This window comes from Malaclemys terrapin, chromosome 12 (assembly GCF_027887155.1).
Source record: "Malaclemys terrapin pileata isolate rMalTer1 chromosome 12, rMalTer1.hap1, whole genome shotgun sequence".
In the NCBI taxonomy this organism is placed as follows: domain Eukaryota; kingdom Metazoa; phylum Chordata; order Testudines; family Emydidae; genus Malaclemys; species Malaclemys terrapin.
The window spans coordinates 44,599,990-44,616,860 of NC_071516.1; the positions used below are offsets into that span (position 1 = coordinate 44,599,990).

The 16,871-nt window shown below is 50.0% G+C and overlaps 1 protein-coding gene across 2 annotated transcripts; it reads left to right on the plus strand.

Moving 5' to 3' along the window:
* Positions 1–204: 204 nt before the first annotated feature.
* Positions 205–8,915, plus strand: LOC128847031 (mast cell protease 3-like). 2 transcript variants are annotated; one of them, XM_054046355.1, is made up of 6 exons: positions 205–287; positions 1,141–1,297; positions 1,527–1,662; positions 1,904–1,990; positions 4,747–5,007; positions 5,766–8,915. In XM_054046355.1, exons 1-6 carry the CDS (start codon positions 233–235, stop codon positions 5,913–5,915), a joined length of 846 nt encoding a protein of 281 aa, XP_053902330.1. In that variant the 5' UTR covers positions 205–232; the 3' UTR covers positions 5,916–8,915. The 2 variants fall into 2 exon arrangements, with proteins under 2 accessions (XP_053902330.1, XP_053902331.1); XM_054046356.1 differs by lacking the exon at positions 1,904–1,990.
* Positions 8,916–16,871: the final 7,956 nt, after the last annotated feature.

The following is a 16,871-nucleotide window of genomic DNA, read 5'->3' on the forward strand; positions in this document are numbered from 1 at the left end:
CCCCAGATATGCACATTCCAAGGGTGGCTGTCTGCTAGCTCTGCAGGGTGGCTGGTGACTGCCTTACCCTAAGTATGAACTCCTCCCTGGCAGGATCCAGAGGTTGCGGTTTGCTCTGAGCCAAATGTCACTTGGGGGAGCCCAGCCCCTCCCTCTCCTTTTCTCCTGGCCAGTCTTATAAGTGACCCCAGAGGCAGACGCATCCGTCTCCTTCCCCAGACTCCCTCTGAGGATGCTGCTGCTGCTGTTCCCCATGGCCTTTTTCTTGCCCCCTGGGGCTCAGGCTGGTGAGTACAGGAGGGGATAGGCCATTCAGCCTAATAGGGAGCAGAGCCTGGTGCTATCGGAGCTGTCTGCAAACCCAGGCTCCTCCCCAGAGTCAGATGCTTCCATCAGTGAGTCCCCAGCACCCAGCGGGAGTGTTGTGGGATCTGGGGGGGCTATCAGTGTTTGCCCAGGGCCCAATTGGTGAGCCTCAGGATTGTGGGGTCTGGGGGCAGTTATCAGTTTGCGTGTGTCCAGGACAAAGCTGAGGTGCCCCAGACCTGGTATTGGTGCCCAGGACCCAGCTGGGGGGCTGTGGGGTCTGGGAACAGATGGGCATGGAGCTAAAGGAGGAGGGGGAGAGGGAGGGGGGGGGTTGACGCTACCGTAATAAATCCCCTGAAAGGGAGTTGGCACACAGAAACTCAATAAGGGCGGATGTGGACGGTCAGCTCCTAGACAGGAAATGTAGAGCTGTGTGCAGCCTGTGTGGTTAGAGCAGAGGTGGTTGGGAGCCGGGACTCCTGGGTTCTTTTTCCAATTCTACTGCACACTGCACCAGTTATCTGGAGTGAGTCGCTTTTCCTCATTGTGCCTGGATTTCCCAGTGTGTGAAATGGGGATGAGGATCCGTCCTGTGTCTGCGTAAACTCTCTGGAGCAGGGATTCTCACTCTGTTTCTCTACAGTGCCTGGGCAGGATGGGGGCCTGATCTCAGTTGGTTTTTGCACAACACTCGGCACAACAGGGGCCCTGATCTCAATGGGGTCTGTGCACGCTGAGGACAATCGAGGCCCTGATCTCAGTTAGCAGACGGGTACACCAGCTGGCTGGCTGGGGGCCTGAACTAACTCCTTCTCTTGGTATCTCTGCCAGGGGAGATCATTGGGGGACAGGAAGCCCGGCCTCACTCCAGACCCTACATGGCCTTTGTGAAAATAGAGAGAGAAGGAAAAGGAGGAAGCATGTGTGGAGGGTTCCTGATCAGGGAGGACGTGGTGGTGACGGCAGCTCATTGTAACTGCAACCTGGGGTAAGAAATACAAGATCCCCTGTCCAGGAGCCAGCCACTCTCCTAACCTTGGGCCACATCAAAGCTGCCCCCCACCCAGTAGGGGAAAGGCCCTGGAGTGCTGGCTTCTGAACATTGACCTGAGTGCCAGGCAGCATCTACACACACCGACTTTAACACAGTTAGTGACCCATGACTGAATCCAGAGTATTGTCCTGTCTGAGCACCTGCATCCCCTTGTATTTCACAGTAACATCTCTGTGCTGCTGGGGGCCCACAACTTTGCAATAGATGAACTGGGGAGGCAGAAGATTTCGGTACGTCGCCGAATCCCCCACCCTGAATTCAATGACGAGACATTTGAAAATGACATCATGCTGCTGCAGGTACTGCCCTCATCTCACCCCGACCCCCACTGACCTCACACTGCTGCAGGTACTGCCCCCATCCCATCAGCCCACTGTGATGGGTTCCTCCTGGGATGCCGCTTGAAACTAGGGATGTAAAAGGTTAACTGGTTAATCGGTTAACTCGTTAATCAGTTAACATTAGCATTAGGCTTACTGGTTAACCAGACCTTAATCATTAACCCCTAGCAGCCCCTGTCATATTTGTCATATTTGGCAGGCTGGCCAGAAGGACTGCAGCCCTGCTGGGCAGGTGGAGCCCAGGCCACAGTGGGTGGGCCAGACAGAAGACCTCAGCCCCGGCACGGTACCAGCTATGGGACCCCGACTGCGGCAGGCGGGTGGGCAGGACAGCAACTCCAATTTTGGCCAAGCTGGGTGGCTGGGCTTGAGCATCCCCGGCCATGACAGGCCGGAGAGGTCCCGGCCACAGTGGGTGGGACCCCAGCCAGCAGGCAGGACCCCAGCCCTCGCAGGCAGGTGGGACCCTGGCCAGCCCCCAGCCATGGTGGGTCAGAGCAATCCCCCGGGCAGGGCGGGTGGGCTGGTGGGACCTCGGGCCGCTCGGGCTGGAGTGGCCCCAGCCCTGGCGAGCTGGCCGGTGGGACTCCGTCTGCAGTGGCCTGGGCGGGTTGGAGGAGCTCCGACCATGCCGGCAGGACCCCAGCCCCACAGCTCCAGCAGGACCCCAGCCCATTCATTGACTTAGGTTAATGGTTAACCGGTTAACCGATATAATTTTAATCATTTAACTGGTTAACTTTTCTAACTGATATTTTCATCCCTACTTCGATCTGGGTTACCACTGAGCCTTCCTGACCACCAGCCTGGGCTCCCTTTACACTGTACTGCTGCAACCGGCTCTCACGCCCCCTCCATCATAGATACTGGTAGGGACCCATCCAGCTGCAGCTTGACACCGATGCTGAGATCAGCCCCAGTATGGGAAGGGGGCCACTTTAGCAAAAAACCTTCAATGTGAGAGCCACCACCAAAGCCCCACCCAGCTCACTCCACCCACTCCCTCCCGCTCCCCCACCCTCACTCACTTTCACTGGGCTGGGGCAGGGGTATGGGGTATGGGAGCAGGGTTCCAGGGTGGGGCCAGGGCTGAGGGCTTTGGGGTGCAGGAGGGAGCTTTGAGCTGAAGCCAAGAAGGTTGGAGTGCAGGAGCGGGCTCAAGGCTGGGGCAGTGTATTAGGATGTAGGAGGGGATGTGGGCTTTGGCTGGGGCTGAGGGGTTCACAATGTGGGAGGGGGCTCTGGGTTGAGCTGGGGCAGGGGGTTGGGGTGGAGGAGGGGGAGGGTTCAAGCTCTGGAGGAAGTTTAGGTGCAGGAGGAAACTCCAGACTAGGGGACAGTGTTGGGGTGCAAGAGGGGGTATGGGGTGCTGGCTCGGGGGGGGACGGGGTGCAGGATGGGGTATGAGGAGCTGGCTCCAGGAGGGGTATGGGGTACAGACTAAGTGCTGGGGCATGGGTTTGGGGTGCAGGAGGGGATATGACGTGTTGGGGCCAGGAGGGGGCAGCACTTACTTCAGGGCCCCCCGGCCCAGCGCCACTTCCAGAAGGGGCCAATGCAACCCAGATGCCCCTCTCTGCAAAGCCTCATTCCCGCAACTCCCATTGGCCACAGTTCCCCATTCCCGGCCAATGGGAGCTCGAGGGCGGTGCTTGCAGACAGTAGCAGCGTATGAGGACCTCTTCTCCCCCCAGCGGGGCCGCAGGGGGGTGCTGGCTGCTTCTGGGAGTGGCGTGGGGCTGGGGCAGGCAGAGATCCTGCCAGTGCCTTAGTGGCAACCCCGCCCGCCAGAGATCAGGGAGCCACACTTTGGATCCATGGGAGTGGCCACTGGCTTGCAGGGCCTTGCAGTGAAGAACACTGATGTGAGCTCATGAAATCCACCCCCTCCCTCAATGTGGAGCGGGACATGCACGGCTTTCGGACCCAAGTTATAATTTCCCCACACACACTGGTTTTAGACAAAACAAAACTAATTTATAAAATACAAAAGATAGATTTTAGGTGATTATAAGGTATAGCAAACAGATCAAAGAAGATTATCTAGCAAATAAGACAAATACACAATCTAAGCTTAATATACTAAAGAAACTGGTTACAAGTAGCAAATTCCAAGCCTAAATGTTGTTTTAGGCATATTGCAGAGATTCTTGAAGGCCAGTTGCATTTGCCTGCAGCTTAAAACTTCAGATATTTCATTCAGAGGCTACACAGACTTCCAGCCTGAGCTCAGTCCTCATGCAGTCTATGTTTCTCAGATGTTTACAGCAGTCATCCTGGACGGGGATTCAGTGAAGAAAGAACCATGATTACGTCACTTCCCTACGTTCAATAGGTTTTACATATGGCGGGAATCCTTTGTCTTCCAGTGTGATTCCCACCCCTGGACAGTGGAAAAATACTGATATTATCATGGAGTCCAGTACCAGGTGGCTTGATCACATGATCCTGCAGCCATAACATAAAGACTCTTTGCAGTGTTCCCAGGAAGGCTTGCCTAGGAAGGCTTCCTGGTGAGAGATTAGCTTCTTCTAAGAATTTACCAGCCAGCAATGTAGACTGATTGCATTCTGTCTAATGGGTGTTCCCCAGGTGTAAACGCATTTGTAATAGGTGCATAGACAATATTTCTAACTTCAGATACAAAAATGATACCTGCATACAAATATGATAACCATGTTTAGTAAATCATAACCTTTCCAATGATATCTCACATGCCTTATCTTGCACAAGATACTTCATAATTGTGCCATACTAATATCATAATATTACTATGAATAATATGGGGCATAATGCCACCCCCACCCCCAGTGAATTCCCACTGCTGCATGTACCACCCATATCCCATCACCTCACCCCCAGTGACCTCACACTGCTGCAGGTACCTCCCCCATTCCAGCACCAAGCTCCGAGTGGGCATCACAGATTTGCACAGTTCTCACAGGGATGCCCCACCCGGTCCCATCTAACCCCATCCCCCCATGACTGATCGATCCCCAAACAGGAGTTTGCTTTCCCTTCTGTCTCTCCCCTGCATCACAGCTGAGGAATAAGGCCAAGATGACCCAGACTGTGGGCACCATCTCCCTGTCCCAGGAGACGGTGAAGAAGGGGACAGTGTGCAGCGTGGCTGGCTGGGGCCAGACCAGTATGAAGACAAATGCCCAGCCCTCGCGAACCCTGCAAGAAGTGGAACTGATGGTCATGGGGAAATGTATGTGTCTGTCTCGGCCCTATCTGCACTATGTCCCGTCCAGAATGCTGTGCGTGGGGGACCCCCAGGAGAGAAAGGCACCATTCCTGGTGAGTGTGGGACAGGGACACGTGGTGCCCCAAGGTGCTGCTAGAACAGGAGACCGACAGGGCTCAGCAGAATGGGGAGAGTCAGGATCCATGGTGAGCCAGGCAGATCCTGAGAACCAAGAGTCAGAATTGGCCAGATCTAGGAATCAGGAATGGAGGCTAGAAATCAGGGACAAGAACCAGGCAGATCTTTCAAATGAGGAATGTATCCTAATAATTTGGGAACTGGCTAGATCCCAGAAATCAGGGACAGAAATCATCTGATGTTCAACAGGTTCTAGAAATCAAGGACAAGAATCAACCACATCCTAGAAATCAGGGATGGATCTTAATGGTGAGAGATAGATCCCAGAAATCAGGGTTGGGAATCAGATGGATCCTAGGAGTCAGAGAGGGGAATTGCTGAATAAAGAACCCAGGATTCGATCTGAGAAATCAGCAGAAAATACAGAAATCAAGGGCAGGAGTCAGCCAGATGCTGGATATCAAGATTTGGAATCAGGGGAGGGAACTGAGCAGGTTAAAGACATTGGGGATGGATTCTAGAAATCAGACACCGGAACTGGCCAGATCCTAGAAATCAGGTATGGGGCTGGCTGGCTCCCTGGGGTGGAAGCCTTAGGTGGGTCCTGGGAGTAACTTGATTGTGAGTCCCCAGGAAAGGGGATACAGAGCTGAATTTCAGGACCCTGGATACAGAATGCAGCTGGCCCTTTGCTTGGTCATCGGTAACCCTGCACCTGGTGTTTGCTTTTCAGGGTGACTCCGGGGGCCCGCTTGTCTGTAATGGGAAGGCTACTGGTATTGTCTCCCATGGCACTGGTGACGGGTCAACTCCCAGTGTGTTTACCAAGCTCTCCAAATACGTATGCTGGATCAAGAAAACTCTGCGCAAGCTGAAGCCTTAGAGGGGAGTGTCCCTCTCTAGTGTGAGTGGAGAGATAGATGGGTATTGCAGAGCGATGGCTGGCTGGCTGCCTATTGCAGATGGATGGATGGATGGATAGATGTGTAGCCAATGATTTTAGTTTTTTGCTCATTTCTTGTGTGATGTTATGATTAATTAACGTGTTATGCCGTACATAATCTTTCTATGCTCAGTAGAGTTAAGTTGTAGCATTATAGAAGTATAAGATTGATCAGTCGTCGAAGTGATAATTAGGTATTAGGTATCTAAATAAGGAGGTCTCAAACGCAAGGCCTACATGCTGAGGCCTGTAAGATTTTAGCTTAGCCATATTAGGCCATAGGCTTAAGCAATGCTTGACATCAGTAAGTGACCAAAGAATGACCCTATGCCCCAAGATAATGGGAAAAGATGTACCCATGGGGGATATTGTAAAAATTAACAGTAAGAGTAGTTTTTGCTTATAAAATATCCAATAGTCGGATCTTTCTACCGCATGTCCTAACCGCAAGGTGTACTATGTGTGGAAATGCTAATGAGGAATAGTTGGAATCGCGTTATAAAAAGAGGGTGCCCAGATTAGGAAAACTGAGCTCCCTATTGGATACCCCAGCAGGAGCCACCCCTCCATTGATGCCGGCAGCTAGAGGACAGGGAGTGAAATTAACAAGCAAACATGGCGGAGATGAAGGCGCCAACAGAGCTGAGATACTACAGCAATGGGTAACACAGTCAGGGGATGGGTGGAGGGAAGGAGGGGATAGGTGGGGAAGGAGGGAATGATGGAGACTTGCATATATGTAGGGAGAGCAGGAGGGATAGAAGGCAGGATGGATAGATAGAAGGGGTGAATGGACATGGAGGATGTAGGAGAAACAGAGATCTAGAATCATAGAATATCAGGGTTAGAAGGGACCTCAGGAGGTCATCTAGTCCAACCCCCTGCTCAAAGCAGAACCAATCCCCAACTAAATCCTGAGACACACTGCTATAAGAGGCCTGGAGTAAAGTCTAAGGCCTGAAATAAAATCAGACTCTGCTGATACAAAGTAAATTTAGCAAGATTCAGGCTACAAGCAAAAGGGAAGCCCTGTGACTAAGCAGATGCCTGCTTCAGGATCACTATCGGATACATGAACTTGCCAAGGACAGGGCTGGCTTGGCAAAAACACAAGCACACCTAGGCAATAAGTATTCACACAAACACATTCCAGAAGGATCGTGCCTGAACACCCCAATAAAAGTTAAACACTGTGATGGGTTCCCTCATCAGGACCCGCTTGGGACTGTCACTTGATGCGCTGAGATATCACTGAGTCTAACTTTTCTCCCAGGCTGGGCACCCCTTGTCTCTGTCTTGCTGAGCCAGACACTCCAGGCCTCCTCCAGCACAGACACAGAGACTGGGCCACACCCCTCTGCAGAATACAGATACTAAGTTTAGCTCAGCTCTGGGAAGGTTCAGTTAATAGGGACTTTTCTCAGCACCCAATTGTACAGCCCCAATGGGCCCTGCACCCCAGAAAGATCTGCCTTACACTGTATAAAGTTTAATACAGTCTAAGTTCGTATTGTTCGCCCTCTTTTTCGAAGTAAGGAGAGATATACACAGACTGTTTTGCCCTCCAGGTAGCAATTACTTACACTGGGTTTATTAATAAACAGAAGTGATTTTATTAAGTATAAAAGAGAGGATTTAAGTGGTCATAAGAGATAACACAGAACAAAGTAAGTTACTAAGCAAAATAAAACAAACACGTGAGGCTAAGCTTAACACACTAAGAAACTCGTTACATGTAATATCTCAGCCTCCAAGATGTTCCAATAAGCTTCTTTCACAGACTAGAGTCACTTCTAACCCAGGTCCAATCCTTCCTCCTGTTCAGTCTCTCTTAGTTCCAGCAGACATCTTAAGTGATAAGCAGGGGCATCTTCATGACTGGCCGCCTTCTTGTTAGGTTTCCCTCCCTTATACAGCTTTTGCAGAAGGTGGGAATTCTTTGTTTGAGTTTAAACCTTTTCCATGTCTCTGGTGGCAAAATACCACATCCAAGATGGATTCCAGCATCAGGCGACACAGACAGAGGTCTTTGCAGCCCCCCCCCCCCCCGGCCCCTTCTTACAGGCATTCCATAGACGTACAGGAAAACAAAACCATCCACAGCCTATTGTTTTGGTAAATGGGGCAATCAAGTTGCTAACGTACTAATGACCCTCACCTAGTATGACTACATCAGTAACACAAGTTTATACTTCATATTCCTAACTTTAAATATAAGAATGATACATGCATACAAATAGGATGAACACAGTCAGTAGATTTCAGAGTAGCAGCCATGTTAGTCTGTATCCGCAAAAAGAACAGGAGTACTTGTGGCACCTTAGAGACTAACAAATTTATTTGAGCATAAGCTTTTATGTTCTCTGTATGTGTATACATATCTCCGTACTATATGTTCAATTCTATGCATCTGATGAAGTGGGCTGTAGCCCACGAAAGCTTATGCTCAAATAAATTTGTTAGTCTCTAAGGTGCCACAAGTACTCCTGTTGTTTATTCAGTAGATTATAACTTTTTCAATAATACCTTATGTGGTGAATGAGGTGGGAGGACACCATTTCTCTGGACATTCCAGCCATTCAGCTAGCTAAAATCTTTTCTCAGTAGTGTTAACTCTTTAACCTAACCCTAATTGCCTTGCCTACAAGGGTTAAAACCATAGACAGTGAATCAGAGAGAGATCCCAGGAAGAGAGGGACTCTATCCCAGTCCCAGGAATGCTTAGGGAAGCAGGAAGTGAGTTGGCAGGAGAGCCAATGAAAACAGAGTGTGGGCTTTTGAATTGGGAACAGCAGCCCTTCCTCTTTCCTATTGGCTGGGGAAGCTGTGCTCTGTGGTTTTAAACCCTTTTTTTAGTTGCTCTATAACACCTAGCAACCAAGCAATGTTCTGCCAGACCTGTTTTCTTTTCGTTTAATAAAAATCACTCTTTTAAGATCATGATCTAACTCCTGTGTCCTAGAAGGTGGAGGTTCTGTGTGAATGTGTTTAAGATCGCACAACCAGCTACTAAGAAGAATTAAGAAATTGAAGTTTCATGTTCAGCTAATATCAACAGCTGGGTTTTTCCAAGCTCTCTCCAGAGGGAGTGTAATGGCGTGATTTAGAAAAAATATTAAAGGACCCCTGCTAAAGAAAACACAGGCACGGATTATCCCTGAGTCAAGGGGAGAATATGGGGGCATTAGTGCCTTTTGGATAGTGGGATGGGGCCATCACAGCCCCTCGGGAAGGGACACCAGCCCTGCTCCTAGCCTGTTTAGATTTTTTCTTACAGTTGTGCAAGAACTCTGAGTAACACAGAGATCATCTTATGCACCTACATATGAATGGACTTCCTCCTTCTCCCCTCTGGTTAGCTAAAGAGTCACCAAAAGACTGACCAACGCACTGCTCTCCTATGCAGGGTGACCCATTGTCCAGCTCTTGTGTGCATGGTTCAAGAAAGACGTTGATAAACTGGAGAGGGGTCAGAGAAGAGCCACAGGAATTATCAAAATATTTTGGAGAACCCCCCCTTACACTGAGAAAATCAAGATCAGGGTTCTCAAACTGGGCGTCGGGACCCCTCAGGGGGTCATGAGGTTATTACATGGGGGATTGCGAGCTGTCAGCCTCCACCCCAAATCCTGCTTTGCCTCCAGAATTTATAATGGTATTAAATATATTAAAAAGTTTTTTTCAGTTATAAGGGAGTCACACTCAGAGGCTTGCTGTGTGAAAGGGGTCACCACTACGAAAGTTTGAGAACCACTGCTCAAGATCAACTGGTTTCAAATTCAGAGGGACTATAAAGGATTCTGTTTGTTTTTCTTTCTTAATGAGTGTTTCATGGTATGAGTTTTTAACAGGGACTGTAACTAACCAGTGTTAACCAGTGTAATCATTTACCAAAGGTCACAGTGGATTCTCCATCACTGGCCATTTTTAATCAAGACTGGATTTTTAAAAGTTTTGCTGTAGATCAGAAGGAATTATCTGGGGGACATTCTCTGGCCTGTGTTATACAGGAGGTCACACAAGATCACAATGATCTTGGAATCTATCTATGAATCATTGTGCTGTACAGCAGAGGGAGGAAAACACCCACGGAAAGGGGTAAGGCCCTATCTAGGGCGTAACTTTGAAATATTATAAGAATTTGCTGAAAAGGGGGAATCCCAGGTGCCTAGGCTGGGCTGAGACAGAAAAAAGGTTGCTGGAATGAATGAAACATACAAATAAGAAAAGGGTTAAAGAGTTTTTTATGCACCGACAACATTTACTGGGTACGGATGGAAATAGCAGGAAGCTCAGATCTGCCCTGGCAAATGACCCTGGAGACAAAGGTCAGTATTTGGGATATATGAAGTTGCTGAGTGCATCAGATAAGATGCTGAAGTCCAGAAGAGAGGGTATCTTAAGTCGATTTACCTGGCCATGAGGACAGCGGCGAGTCGACTGCTGCCGCTCCCCCGTCGAGTCCGCTTCCGCCTCTCGCTGCGGTGGAGGTGGAGTTCCGGAGTCGATGGCAGAGCGATTGGGGATCGATTTGATCGCATCTACACTAGACGTGATAAATCGATCCCCGATAGATCGATCACTACCTGCCGATCCGGCGGGTAGTATAGTCGTAGCCAAAATCCCATTGACTTTCAGTGGGTATTGGGCCCCTAACACCCCTTTGAAATTCTCAACCCATCCTGCCAAGTACTGGGGTTCAATTCCATGGAAGTTCAGCACCCAGCATCTCCCAGTGGAGGGATGTGGGGAGATTTTCACAAGCACCGAATATGCATTGGGCCCCCTAGCTTCTTCTCAGGTCTTTTCCCATGGCCGTCACCTCACAAACCCAGACGCTAAGTTCTTCTTAACCAATCAAGAAATCCCCTAATTGCCTTTGGTGATCTGAACCTTACTGAACAGAACAACTTTGTCAGTAATTGACATAGATAAGGGCTGGGGCTCAGCTGTTCCACCAGAGAATGATCCAGTCCCCCGGATGTCCTACTATGTTCATTTATGTTCATGAACCATCAATTATTTCAGGTCTTTAGTACATTTCTCACACTGCACATCATTAATTCTCTGGGCACTAAGATGTACTTTCCCTTAAGGTGTGCTACGCATGTGGTCTCTACTAATTCTAGTTTGGGGGAGCACTATATTAAAGGATCAAAAGCAGTCACCTCAAGTTATCGTTGGAGGTTCTCTTAGGCCCTTGATTTAGATGGACGAAGGAGAAACACTCATAGAGCCTGACTTAGTTAAAATCCTTGAGGTCCAACTAGGCCGAGAGCAGAGTCAACAGGAGAACACCCAGATACAGAGATTAAAGGTTAGCAGGACATGAAAAGAAGAGAAAGTCCAGAGGTTCTGGTCCCTGTTTTCCAGGATCTGCCTGGCTCACCATGAATCCTGACTCTCCCCATTCTGCCCAGCCCTGCCAGTCTCCTGTTCTAGCAGCACCTTGCCCCAGGCACTGCGTGCCCCTGTTCCACACTCACCTGGAATGATGCCTTCCTCTCCTAGGATTCCCCCATGCACAGTATCCTAGATGGGCTGCAGTGCATATAGGGCTGAGATAGACAGACGTCCTTGCCCATTACCTTCAGTTCCACCTCCTGCAGTGTCAGGGAGGGCCGGGTGTTTGCCTTGGTATTAGTTTGGCCCCAGCTGGCCACGCTGCACACAGCCCCCTACTTCACCTCTCACTTGGGCAGGTGAATGGTGCCCACATCATGGGTCAGCCTGGTCTTGTGACTCAGCTGTGATGGGGGAGAGAGAGAAGGGAAATCAAACTCCTCTTGAGGGATAGATAAGCCCTGGAGGGAGGGGGCCAGATGAGACCAAATGGGGAATCCTCATGACAACCGTGCAACACTGTCATGCTATGTGCCACCTGAAGCACTGCCTCCAGCAGTGTGACATCAGTGGGGGCGGGGTGATGGGATGGGGGCGGTACCTGCAGCAGTGTGAGGTCACTGGGGATGGGGTGATGGGATGGGGTAGTACCTGCAGCAGTGTGAGGTCACTGGGGGTTGGGTGATGGGATGGGATGGTACCTGCAGCAGTGTGAGTTCAGTGGGGGTGGAGTCATGGGGTGGGGGTGGTACCTGCAGCAGCATGATGTCATTGTTACAGGTCTCATTGTTGTATTGTGGGTGGGGGATCCGGTGGCGCATGGAGATTGTCTGTTGTCTCTCTTCTCTAATGATATGGGCTCCCAGTGTGACAATGATCTCGCTGTAAGAGCCAAATGCAATCCATGGGGCATTGGGGGCAGGAGCATACATGAGGTCGGGGATGGGCACATGTGAGTCTGACTCATGAACAGTGATATGGGGGAGAGACAACTCAGCTTCTGGCTCAGAAAAACATAGAAACCACTGTACACATTGCCAGCTCCCATCGAGCACCAGGGCTGGGGCCTGGCTGGCTCAGGAGGGTGGGAAATGACACAAGGGACCTTTTCCCTCTCGGGGGCACTGGCTGCACCACATAGCACCTGCCCAGTGGCATTGGGGTCCCAGCCTGTGTCATCACCACCCCTTGTGCTGTTCCCTTGAGCTGCTTCCCCCCCCCGGGTCTCAGCTCCTCTCCACTCCAGTGGCCCTTCCCTGGCTAGATCCAGACAGGTTTCTATGCCCAGCTCTCCTCAGCCCAGAGTCCTGTAGAGCTGTCCTGGGGCTGTGAGCCCCTCCCTCTCCGATCTGGGTAATGGGCCAGACCCCAGCTGCTGTTAACAGCCATAGCTCCATTGATTTACCCAGCGTTGGATCTGGACCATGGTTTGCAGAGGCCCTTAGAGAACACGCCGACACCCCTGGAGCAGATCAGACTCCTGGGCTCTGCTCTCCCAGCCTGTCCTACTAACGGCTCCTTCCCTGCAACCTATGATGGCGTCAGAATTCCTGACTCCCCCATCACCTGCTAACCCCGACCTACCCCGACATCCCCAGCACAGAGGGGCTTACTCTCCATTGGAGTGAGCGGCCGTCGGCACGAAGTTCTCCGCCACCAGGAACCCTCCGCAGCTGTAATTCTTGTTTCTGCGTTGTATATCCAGATAGGCCATGTAGGGTCTGGAGTGGGGCTGGGCTTCCCGGCCCCCGATGATCTCACCTGGGGAGAGACCAAGTTCATACAAAGAGGTCCATCGTCTCCCTGGGCCAGGCTGGGACCGAGCTCCCCATCCCAAAGAGGAGTCCCCACAGTCAAAACCAACCCTCTGTGATGCTCTCCCTGGGGGATCCCTGTGCCTGGAACCCTGCCCCTCCTCAGCTCTGCCCCAGGCTGGACACCCCATGGGGCCAGAGGGTAAATCTAAAGCTCAGACATTGTTGGGTGGAGAATTGATGCCATTGCACCAGGAGGGGGGTCAGTAATTGCACTGCCTTGAGTTAACAGCTTTGGGGGCCAAAGTGACCCCAGATTAGGCCAGACAGCCCCCAGAAGGGTACTGACAGGTGCAATGTGGAGGCTTCTCCTTCTTCATCAACCCACAGTGACCAGCAAGAGCTGCTCCAAGCATGACCTGCCAAACATTTGGTCTGGTGGAAAATTGTGGTTTTTACTAAAGACATTTTCCCCCCAGAAAACCTCATCTTGAACCTGTCTGAATTATTGTGGTGAAACTGATTCCCCCTCAGCCCTCTCCCCTCCAGGTTTTGGTAATTTTTAAGGGAAAATTTTCAGATTTTGTTCACTGTAAAAGAAACTTTTTTGGGGGGGTTTCCCATGGAAAAATAATAAACCTTTTATGATCAGCTCTCAACAAGTCTCCACCCAGCTTTGCGACCAGGGGCTGCTAACAGGGAGTTTCGCAAGGGAGTTTAGAAGGGAGCAGGAAGGGGGCGAGGGTCCCTTGCCGGTTCCATCTGTTTTCTCTTGATTCCCCTTAATACCTATAAAGCAACTACATTCTAACTGTTTGCTTAAACAACCCTTTCAGCTGACAGGGGGCTGCAGACGGGAGTTTGACAGAGGGAGGCTTACGATGGTTAGGAAGACCCGCAACACCTGTGCCAGCACTGCTGCTGTCTCCTCCACCTGTGCCTGTAGCCAGACAGAGTGCCTAAGCATGGATGCTTCTACCCAGATCCTGGTGTGGTTTTGCAAAGACTGTAACTTGCAATTTCCACTTACTGATATCCAGGCTGGGGGGACCATCCAATGTGAAAGGTGCCTGCTGGTGGAATCTCTCAGGCAGCAGGTGGGAGAGCTACAGGAGGAGGTGGCTAGGTTGAGGAGCATCCGTATCCATGAGCAATTCCTCGACAGTGTCCATGTGGAGACAGCTGAGGTAGCTGTCCCAGTACACAGGACTGCTGATACACCACTGGTGGAGGAGGAGATGGCTCAGGGTGGACGCTGGCAGCTGGTTACTTCTGGCAGCAGGCAGTGCTCCACCCTTGCTCCGAACCCTCCTGCCGTGGTTATAGGTAACCGTTATGCTCTTCTTGATACAGGAAAGAAGGAATCACTCCCTACAGTAAAGGAGGAGAAGCCTCGTACCCCTAAGGCTGGAGAGTCTGCTGCCACCACTGCGAATAGGAAACGTAGGGTAGTGGTGGTCGGAGACTCTCTGCTGAGGGGGACGGAGGCGCCCATCTGTCGCCCTGACATTTCATCTCGGGAGGTATGCTGCCTGCCGGGGGCCCGTATCCGAGACGTTACGGAGGCATTGTCGAGGATTATCCGGCCCTCTGACTACTACCCCATGCTACTCATCCATGTGGGCACAAATGATACTGCGCGGTGTGACACTGAGCGGATCAAGAGTGACTACAGGGCTCTGGGAGCACGGGTGAAGGAGTTTGGAGCACAGGTGGTATTCTCTTCAATTCTTCCTGTTAAAGGTAGGGGCCCGGGCAGAGACAGATGCATCATGGAGGTGAATGCCTGGCTGCGAAGATGGTGTCGCCAGGAGGGCTTTGGCTTCCTAGACCACGGGATGCTATTCGAGGAAGGACTGCTAGGCAGAGATGGCGTTCACCTTTCGAGGAGAGGGAAGACCCTATTCGGACACAGACTGGCTAACCTAGTGAGGAGGGCTTTAAACTAGGTTCGACAGGGACAGGTGAGCAAAGCCCACAGGTAAGTGGGGAACATGGAGACCGGGGAAATGAGTCGGAAACAAGAGGGAGTGTGGGCTATATTGGCAGAGAGAAAGGAGAGTCAGGAAAAAACTGGGAGGAAAGATCAAACCAGTATCTTAGATGCCTATATACAAATGCGAGAAGTATGGGGAATAAGCAGGAAGAACTGGAAGTGCTAATAAATAAATACAACTATGACATTGTTGGCATCACTGAAACTTGGTGGGATAATACACATGATTGGAATGTTGGTGTGGATGGGTACAGCTTGCTCAGGAAGGATAGACAGGGGAAAAAGGGAGGAGGTGTGGCCTTATATATTAAAAATGTACACACTTGGACTGAGGTAGAGATGGACATAGGAGACGGAAGTGTTGAGAGTCTCTGGGTTAGGCTTAAAGGGGCAAAAAACAAGGGAGATGTCATGCTAGGCGTCTACTACAGGCCACCTAACCAGGTGGAAGAGGTGGATGAGGCTTTTTTCAAGCAACTAACAAAATCATCCAAAGCCCAAGATTTGGTGGTGATGGGGGACTTCAACTATCCGGATATATGTTGGGAAAATAACACAGCGGGGAACAGACTATCCAACAAATTCTTGGACTGCATTGGAGACAACTTTTTATTTCAGAAGGTTGAAAAAGCTACTGGGGGGAAGCTGTTCTAGACTTGATTTTAACAAATAGGGAGGAACTCGTTGAGAATGTGAAAGTAGAAGGCAGCCTGGGTGAAAGTGATCATGAAATCATAGACTTTGCAATTCTAAGGAAGGGTAGAAGGGAGAACAGCAAAATAGAGACAATGGATTTCAGGAAGGCAGATTTTGGGAAGCTCAGAGAGCTGATAGGTAAGGTCCCATGGGAATCAAGACTGAGGGGAAAAACAACTGAGGAGAGTTGGCAGTTTTTCAAAGGGACACTATTAAGGGCCCAAAAGCAAGCTATTCCGCTGGTTAGGAAAGATAGAAAATGTGGCAAAAGACCACCTTGGCTTAACCACGAGATCTTGCACGATCTAAAAAATAAAAAGGAGTCATATAAAAAATGGAAACTAGGACAGATTACAAAGGATGAATATAGGCAAACAACACAGGAATGCAGGGGCAAGATTAGAAAGGCAAAGGCACAAAATGAGCTCAAACTAGCTACGGGAATAAAAGGAAACAAGAAGACTTTTTATCAATACATTAGAAGCAAGAGGAAGACCAAAGACAGGGTAGGCCCACTGCTTAGTGAAGAGGGAGAAACAGTAACAGGAAACTTGGAAATGGCAGAGATGCTTAATGACTTCTTTGTTTCGGTCTTCACCGAGAAGTCTGAAGGAATGCCTAACATAGTGAATGCTAATGGGAAGGGGGTAGGTTTAGCGGATAAAATAAAAAAAGAACAAGTTAAACATCACTTAGAAAAGTTAGATGCCTGCAAGTCACCCGGGCCTGATGAAATGCATCCTAGAATACTCAAGGAGCTAATAGAGGAGGTATCTGAGCCTCTAGCTATTATCTTTGGAAAGTCATGGGAGACGGGAGAGATTCCAGAAGACTGGAAAAGGGCAAATATAGTGCCCATCTATAAAAAGGGAAATAAAAACAACCCAGGTAACTACAGACCAGTTAGTTTAACTTCTGTGCCAGGGAAGATAATGGAGCAAGTAATTAAGGAAATCGTCTGCCAACACTTGGAAGGTGGTAAGGTGATAGGGAATAGCCAGCATGGATTTGTGAAGAACAAATCATGTCAAACCAATCTGATAGCTTTCTTTGATAGGATAACGAGCCTTGTGGATAAGGGTGAAGCGGTGGATGTGGTATACCTAG